General features: G+C 46.0%; 1 protein-coding gene across 18 annotated transcripts in view; it reads left to right on the top strand.

Annotated features, from left to right (window-relative positions):
* Positions 1–8,789, top strand: part of tcf7l2 (transcription factor 7 like 2) — a 110,393-nt gene extending 101,604 nt beyond the window's left edge. For 7 of the 18 annotated variants that reach the window (XM_061223782.1, XM_061223791.1, XM_061223800.1 and 4 more), the window contains 3 exons: positions 240–290; positions 1,521–1,593; positions 7,602–8,789. In XM_061223782.1, coding sequence (XP_061079766.1) covers positions 240–290; positions 1,521–1,593; positions 7,602–8,046 — 569 coding nt within the window. In that variant the 3' untranslated portion in view covers positions 8,047–8,789. Of the gene's footprint in view, positions 1–239; positions 291–1,520; positions 1,594–2,701; positions 2,775–7,601 lie in introns of all 18 variants that reach the window. The other 11 variants (XM_061223819.1, XM_061223856.1, XM_061223881.1 and 8 more) reach the window with 4 other exon arrangements.
* Positions 8,790–9,091: the final 302 nt, after the last annotated feature.

Raw genomic sequence — 9,091 nt, forward strand, 5'->3', positions numbered from 1 at the left:
TTTGGGGGGGAAATCACCCACGTCTTTAAATTAAGGAGGTTTGCTAATTCTATCATTTATTCATTTTATTATTACTATTATTATTATTATTATTATTATTATTATTATTATTATTATTATTATCATCATCATTTTTCTTTTTTGTGCGTTAAAAGAAGTGTAGACTAAATGTAATGGCAGTCTCTTTGGCTGCAGAACCCGTTTTTAAAGGCTTTGTGTCTGTTCTTTTTTTTTTACAGACCACAGAGAATATTTTCCAAATCCTTGCCTTTCCCTCCCTCCGATTACAGGTGCTTAATGTCATTTTGAGTCTTAAATTTACTAACTTGTTTATTTTATTTCTCTCTCTCTCTCTCTTTTGGTTAATTATGTACTTATTTATGTATGTTTGTACCGTGTATATATTTAATTATTTTACCGAAAATGCTAGTTATGGACAAATATGGGTTTTTTTTATCTTAAAAGCTCACTGTTCGTTTGTTCTACTTCCACCACAAGTATGCTTAATAATTGATTGATTAATTAAATTAACAACAGCGTTTCTCTGTGAAGTCATAAATAATTTAACAACATTCCCCATTTTGGCAACACGCAGTATTTTAACATTATGCGAAATGACTGAAAGGTATATGCGGATATTGAGGATTGAACAGGAGATTCGTACGGCCAGAGTAAACCTCCTTAATCTGTCTGCTTCAGTAGCCTTACCTGTCCTCTCTTACACTAGCATGGAGACGTAGCTAACCTCTCTTTGCTCGGCTCCTCGACGGAACGACACTCGCTAGCGCATTTTGTTTGGGTGCAAATCCACACGCTTCGCTGCCTGGGTCTTAACTCGCTTAACTAGCTTAACTGGCTGCTGCTCACTCTCTTACTACACTTCCTTTTTCAAGTTAAAATCATATGTAGCAGACGAGTAATCAAATCTGCAAATTCCCCATTATGTTCTTTTGATTTTTTTTTTCCTTTACAGTTGAATATTTTCCAAAAAATATATACACATATATATACTGCATAGCAGAAATAATTTAAACAGACATCATTTAAACAGGATGATAAGAAGTTATCCTAGCGTCCCAATAGCATTTTTGAAATATAATTTCTGGTTTGTTTTTTGCTCGACATCTGATCTTGCTAATGTATGGAGTACACTAACTGCATCCTCTGTCAATCTTCGCAGTAAAAGGGACACTACATAACTACTTCCTGTTGAAATGCACCCACTTGGGTATAAAAAAGCATAATTTACATAATTTGGAACTGTGCAGATTCATTTGTTTCTGTTTTTCCTTCTTTGTTTCACTCTTTTTCTGTTTCCTCCCTTCTCTCCTGCTGCTGGCTTTCTCCTTTTCTCTCTCTCTCTCTCTCTCTCTCTCTCTCTCTCTCTCTCTCTCTATCTCTCTCTTCCTCTCGTATCTTCCTCTCTGTATCTCTCTCCTCTCTCCCTCTTCCTCTCTGTATCTTCCTCTATCTCTCTCTATCTCTCTCTCTCCTTTTCTCTCTCTCTCTGACTCGATCAGATCTGAGCGCTCCTAAGAAATGCCGAGCGCGCTTCGGCCTTGATCAGCAGAATAACTGGTGCGGTCCGTGCAGGTGTGTATGACGGCGCTCGCACACTGGCCGGGGCGAGGTTGCAGCTGGTTTACAAATTGGTTACCCCCCCCTCTCTGTCCCCCTTTTCCGGCTATCGCTCCCACCCTCCCCCTCGCCTTCCTCTCTCTCTCCGCCCGGGTTTGACGCAGGCCTGCGTGCGTGCGTGAGTGCGTGTGTGTCCCATTTCCCCCATCCCTAAGCCAGGACCTGAGCATCGGTGTTCTACCTCCCCTGCACATACAGCCCTCCCTCCGCTAACTCTGGTTCAAGTTATAACATCTCACAATCGACGTGTTTACAGAGAACTTCAGTCACTCACATGTGTACAGAGAGCAGATTAAAGAGGGTGGGGCAGCCTGTAGCCTAGTGGCTAAGGTGCATGACTGTGACCCGGGAGGTTGGTGGTTCGAGCCCCGGTGTATAAGATCTGCACAGCTGCTCAGCCCTTGAGCAAGGCTCTTAACCCCACATTGCTCCAGGGGGGATTGTCCCCTGCTTAGTCTAATCAACTGTAAGTCGCTTTGGATAAAAGCGTCAGCTAAATAACAATTTTCAATTACTATAAAAGCCTCATAGAGGAGACCTTCAGAGAATTGGTCAATACAGATAACGGGTCATAACATCTCATAGTAGTTATGTTTGTAGAACAAGGTCACCATCGTCTCATAGCAGACATGGAGAGAAGTTTCTAACACCTTACAGTCAAACGATTTCAGGGACACGGTATAACATCCGATAGTCAAAATGCACCGAGAGGTGTGTTTAACCGAAGGTTGAGAACCTTCATAGTATACAGTGCAGCTCGTAACATCTCACATAGCAACCAATAAGGCCTTCATTGAGGCTCAAACTGGGCTGAGGGGCCGCTGTATGTGTATGTGTTTGGGGGAGGGGATCGGTGCAGGTTCGATGGGTTGATAGTGAAGGGTGGGGCTGAAAGCTCGGTAAGTCAGAGGGAACTGCCATTTGCTCCAGCTGAAACCGAAGCCCCGCCTCACTGCAATGTCCTCCAATGACCATGTCCACTTCTTGTGTGTTTTTTTTTTTTTTTGTTTTTTTCTCCCCCCCCCTCCCTGTTGTATTTTTGTGTTTACCTCTTGGCTAACAGATGCAAATACCCCAAAGAAGTGTCGTGCCTTGTTTGGTCTTGAGCAGCTGAGTTCATGGTGCAAACCATGCAGGTATATTCCCTGTAGTACCTCTGGGCCCACGGTGACCATGGTGAACAAAGTGAAATCCACCCTGTTTTTTTCCCTCTCTAGAAAATGTTTGTCTATCTTTGTTTTCTCCCCCCCTCCCCCATTCCTTTCCTTAAACTCTCGCTCGCTCTTAAAACAGAGTTGTCTTTGTGAAACTGGATCCTGAAACAAAAATACCCCAAAACAAATATACAGGACAACCATATGTACAGAAACGTGTGTCCTGTGGCATGAAATGGATTTGAATACTGTACACATTATTTGTGTGATATTTCAGAAACGTTATTGTGGACCCTTAATGTAGTATATTGGACTGTTACGGGTCTAGAAAATATTATTTTTTCAAATGACGTTTCTCAGTTCATCTTTGTAAATAAACCCATGCAAAGTATTGGAGTATCAATCAAAAATTATTTATGTAGGTTGATTTTTTTCCAGAGAAACCCATTGGTTCTTATTTCTTTTTCAGTGCGCACATTTGGTCCGACTTTGTATAAATTCTATACATATCAGGTATTTTACGCATTTTTAAATTACTTTCCCCAGGGGTTTCATTTTTGCTTGAGGAGATGTTCTGAGATTTTAAATGCAGTTTCTTTCTCTAATCTATGTTTATCTAAATAAGTATTGACATATATTTAAGAAGTAATTTAATCAAATCTGTTTATAAAAAAAATGCCATTTCTGCACCAGGGGTAAATGCCTGGGTAAATATCTGCACCAGGGCAAATACCTGCTTACTTTGCTGTCATAACTCTGTCAATTTTGCTCTGTCACTTTCAACTGTCTGATTTGTTTAGTTTAATTTTTTGGACGGAGGGACCATTGTAGTCTTCTCCATTCTCATTACACAGTCTCTTTTTCCCCAATAACCTTACTTAGTCCCAATCTGTTGTTTTTCTGTTCTGACACAAGCAGTCTTTGAATTTGGAATATTTTCATGGTAGGTATTTGTTTCTGATAAGTAATACCCTTCTCTGTGACCCGCTTGCTCTTTCACTCCCCCCCACGTCCCCCATGCCACCCTACCCCATCGTAGGTCCTGGTTCTGTGACTCAAATCCATGCGTTTACAGGCATGCTGTGCCCCATCGCTGTCCCATTATTAGTCATAGAGTTATTTCTTCATTTCATTTGCTGCGGAGTGTGGTTTTCAGGTCAGCTCGTGTGAGTGAATCACACTCCGCCATTTTAAGTTCGGTCTAATTTCCGTGAAATGGCAGAAGTGGCCTCGCCGCCTGTAAGGGAAACACAGAAAGACGGTTTTTGCAGCCGGTTGAACAACACCTCTTTTTGTGTCGCTACAACGGCCTTCTCGCAAGCCATGATTTTTGGTGACATTCAAAATTAGTGTTTAATTTGTGTAGTACTCACTCGAGCACATACGCGTACAACGGTACATAGTCACACGCAAGTATGTTTTGTCATACACACCTCTGCATGCACACGTATACACACACGTTCCCAATATGACCATTCTGTCCCATCAGGATTCTCCGCTTGGGTCTTGTTCAGTCAAACATCATCTTACAAACCACTTATAGGCACTTTTGAAGTGCTTCCGCAAGGTTGAGGTGCGAGAAGGTGCCCACCCAACCCTCGGCCCCTCAGAACACGGCGAGTGTAGTTCCATGCTCTTGGCTTTGATTCTCTCTGCGTGACGCCTTCGCCAGCATTAAAATTTAACCCGCTCGCTCGGAGAGCCAAGGCCGGCATTCCGGGTCTGACCGCCGCGGTCCGCATGGAGACACGGGTCCGTCTGTCGGGATCGCGACCCCTCAGAGCAAGAGCAAGGAGCGCGAACCCGCGCGGTCCAGGCATGTTGGCACGTTCGTCCGTTGCAACCGTTTCCGGAGCTTCCCACCGTGGCCCCGACAGAAGCTTAGCTTAGGCCAATCACGTACCGAGAGTATGCAGGTTTTCATTCCAACCGGTCGCTACACCCGCTGATTTCACTGGTTAGTTCCCTCCTCTCTGGTTGACGGTGTGTTAATCGGTGAAATCAGCTGGTAGTGATTGGTTGGAATGAAAACCTACATACTCTCAGCCCCCCATTACACGTAATTGGGCACCCCCAACGATGGAGGGACGAGCATTTCCTTAGCAACCCACCAGTGGAATCTGTCAGTATCTTGCCTTTTGGATGGGCCTTGCCAACAGCTTGTCCTTAACTTCGACCTGCCAGTTTGTTAAGTTAGCTTTAGCTGCCACCCTGCGAAGGAACGAATGCAGATGAGCATTTGATGTTAGGTCAGTATAGGCGCTAATCGATATAAAAAGAAAACGTACTAAGATTATATAAGATATGCATATAAATGAAGGGCAGATGGGATCGTACTCTTGACTGGGAGGTCAAACCTCAGCGAGCTTACACAACGATGCACTTTCCGCAGCACGTTTCAGAAGAGCCGTTGTCTTGGGCTGTGAAAACGTAAGCCGGCGGTAATTGTGTGTAAATTTGAGGTGCAGAGGGGTTAAAAGAGCTTGCCTCCTTCACGCGCATTCGGGGGGAATCCCCAGCGATACCCCCCGAATCAATACAGCGCACAGGCCAAACGCTAGGAATCGATAACGTCTATTTAAAAATGGATATCACCTTATTTACAACTGTTTGACAGGCAGTTATTATGGCATTAGCCTGATCGGCGCCTCGATCGCTTTCCCGGCCTGGGATGTCGTCCGTTTAGATGGCTTTATTAGTGTCCTGAAAAGGGAACGTTGGCGTCGGGTTGCTGTCTCTCTCTCTCGCTCTCTCTCGCTCTCTCTCTGCCTGTTGGGTTCAGTACAGTAGCTCTTATTTCAGTCACTTCTTTGTAGGTGACGTGTTTTTGTTTTCGCCCTGGCGTTGCGTCGTAGTTCTGTGTCGTCCTGCATTGTTGCGTACGTACCCTCCCTCTCCACTCTGCATGAGCCCTGCCAGTGCCGCATGCAATCTACATAAACTGTGGGCTAATGTTGCTGTTGCACATTCCTACCAAAATCTCTCTCTCTGTCCCTCTCTTTCTCTCTCTCTCTCTCTCTCCCTTTCTCTCCTTATCCCTCTCCGTGTCTGTGTCTCCCTCTCCTCTCTCGACTACTTTTTTCTTTGTTTGGCACCCAAGTCCACAGTTTTGCAGGCAGGGGTATGACTTAAGAAACATACCTTACCCGCGTGGCGCGCATTATGCCACCCTCCGTTTCCTCTCTTCAGCACAGTTTCGTCTGTTCTTTTTTTCTGTTCTTTTCTTTATTTCTTTTTTTTTTTTTTTTTTACTCCCTCTGCAAAAAAACCGTCATGTTCTTCCACCACTGTACGGAGGCGGCTTTCAGCAGTCGAGGAACCGCATGTGTAGGGAAATGTCTCTCTCTTTCTCTCCGTCTCCCTTTCTCTATCTCTCTTTCTCCGTCTCCCTCTCCCTCTCTCTTTCTCTCCGTCTCCCCATTGCTCTTCTTCTTTTCTCTTTCCCTTTTCTCTTTCCCTCTCCCGCTTTCCCGGCTCTTTCGATATGAGCAGTGCGTAGCGCCGAGCTAAATGTTGAATCTTTCCGTTTCGTTTGTTCTCGTGCCCAGCTGAATTTGGGCCTCAGGCAGGCAGATGCCTCTTGGGGAGGAGCTGTGGGGGGTCAGGGTTAGGGGGGGGGGGGGGGGGGATCGGGTGGTGTTGGGGGAGGAAGAAGAGGGGGTGGAGGGGCGGGCGGGAGGGGGTGCTCTCTCTTGCCACCCAATCCAGACACCCCCTCCCCCCCCCAAACACACCGAGCCTTTAGCCCCCTCGGAGGCTAATGCCTCCCTCCTTCCTTGGTACGGAGCGCTAGCTAACGCTCCGGCGTTTCTGAGGTCAGCGGGGCCGGGCCGCAGTCGCGCTCCACTGGCTCCGGGCGTAGCAGACGAGGGGGGAACCTTGACCTGGCTGGGGAGGAAAGCAGCGGGGAGGCGAGCGCGGGCGCCCCGGCCCTGACCCCGCGCGGCTAGGCGGCAGACATGTCTGTGAGGCAGGTTGCCGCTCGGTGCCGTTCTGCTAACCTTCCACATCCGCAATCCCCAAAGAAACCCAACGCACACACACACACAAAAAGGCAAAAAGGAAATAACCGGGGGAAGAAAGAGGGTTTTTTTTTTGTTGTTGTTTTTTGTTTTTTGAAGGAGGGAGATAAGAGGGCCGTCGCTCGTTTTCTCCGTCCGCCTGCCTTCTGAAAATTTTGAAACGTTTTTTGTCTGTGCGGCCACTTCACGCTTCTGTTTTTTTCTATTGACCTGGGACAGCATGTTAAGGGCAGTAATTAAAATTTCACTGTTCCACAGAACCTGTCCCTACCCCCCACCTCCTACCTCCTCTGTGTGAATAAACCTTCTAGTGTCTCTCTCTCTCCTTCTCTCTTTTGTCCGTTCTGTCTCTCCTGTCATGTGACCCGTGTCAGTGCTGTATTTGGGTTCATTGTCACCACTTCACACCCACACTCATCCAGTAAAATGTGTGCAATCTCAAGATTCAGTCTCAGTCACCCCCCCTTTACTACCCACCAAACTCACAACACAGAGACTAGGACAGGGGGTTGAAGTTAATGGGGTTGGGGTGCCACCCAAAACAGAAAGTTGCGCATGTAAGATTAGAGTATCTCACGGATCCCAGAATCAGGTTTGAGAATGCCCATCGTGGTGTAGGCCGACACATAGGTCATTACGAGGGCGGGGGGGGGGGGGGGGGCGGTTGTCTAAAAAGGGGAAACTGGGTAGTCGCACACCCTGACGGCCGTAGAGCCGACCTCCGTCCACTACCTTCCCGCGGCCCATTTGATTTCATTCTCCTTCCGCTTTCTCTTCTTTTCCGCAGGAGAAAAAAAAAGTGCATCCGCTACATCCAAGGCGAAGGCAGCTGTGCCAGCCCCCCATCCTCGGACGGAAGTTTGCTAGACTCCCCGCCCTCGTCCCCGTCCCTCATCGGTTCCCCCCACCCGAAAGACTCCAAACCGCAGACAGATCAAACGCAGCCACTCTCACTGACTATGAAACCGCCGCCCCTGGTCACACACCACCCCATGCCCTCGTCTTTAGTCCTGCTGGAAACCGCGGCGGCAGCAGCAGCAGCGGCCGGCAAACCCGGCGCCAGGAACGGGCCTTTGGAGCGCCCCACCATCCCCCCCCGACCGGCGGGGTCCTCCTCCTCTTCCTCCTCCTCTTCCTCCTCCTCCGTGCTGGCTAGGCCCACCCCAACCCTGTGCCACACCCACTCTCTGCTACCCCAGCCTCTGTCGCTCGTAACCAAGTCTATAGAATAGAATAGCCCTTTTTAGCACTCTCTCAGCTAGGCTCTTACGGTTGTTTTGTTTTGTTTGTTTTGTTTGCCTTTTTTTTCTTTTCTTTTTTTCCCCTCCTGGTTTCAAGTACGTTTCTACTTTTTTCTGTCTGTGCGTGTGCCTTTTTTTGTTCTTTTTTCTTTTCTTTTTTTAGTTTGTTAAACCAAGTTCATTGGTCAATATTTGACCCATCATTATCTCGGGAAAATAAAAATAAAAAGAAAGAAAAAAAGTTAAGTACAATGAATTGTAGATTATAAGCTTTGTGAATCTGCCAAAATTTTTATCAGCAACTGTTCCGACTCTTTTTAAGCGTTTAACGACGAAACGGGGAGAATGTGTTCAGGGTTGTGTAGTTCCTCATACATGCATTCGAAAGACGAGATTTGTCGACAGGAAATTGCAACAAAAACTAGATGTAGGAAGAGAAAAAAAAAAGCTGAGGTTTAGGAGATAATTGATGAATTGCGTTTGCCCTTTCCAAAAGCGTTTGTGGTTCTTTATTATTTGTATTAAATACGAGCTTGCGAACCAATCATTTTCCATCAGTTCAGATACAGAGGGCATGTGGAAAGCATTGTCACCTCTTCAAACTGTGCGGAACAACTTTAATTGTGATGTTACTTGTTATTGTTTAAATGTACAGAAATATTTGGGGGAAACTGTGTTAATATGCATCGTTCCATGGCGTTGTCTTTTAAAAAAAAGTTTTATTTTGTTGTTTGTTGGGGGAGGGAGGGAGGTGGGGTGGGGTTTGTCTTGAGGAAGGGCAGGGAACCAGGCAGGGCAGGGTGGGGTATGGGTGGGTGGGCGGGCGGGTGGGGTTGTTAAATTCAAAAAGTCACAACGCTAGGACCAGTAGTATTTATTGCTTTAGAGATTGCTCGTTGTTTCTTGTATGTTGTCCCTTTTTAAATATTTTCTTTTCATAATACATTGTATAAATATTTTTTTTTCCTTAGCGTAAGCAGCTTATATATATATGAAAATGATCCATTTTTACAAGGATTTTTGAAGTTTTGTTTTT

The sequence above is a fragment of the Conger conger genome, chromosome 2, assembly GCF_963514075.1.
Source record: "Conger conger chromosome 2, fConCon1.1, whole genome shotgun sequence".
NCBI lineage: Eukaryota > Metazoa > Chordata > Actinopteri > Anguilliformes > Congridae > Conger > Conger conger.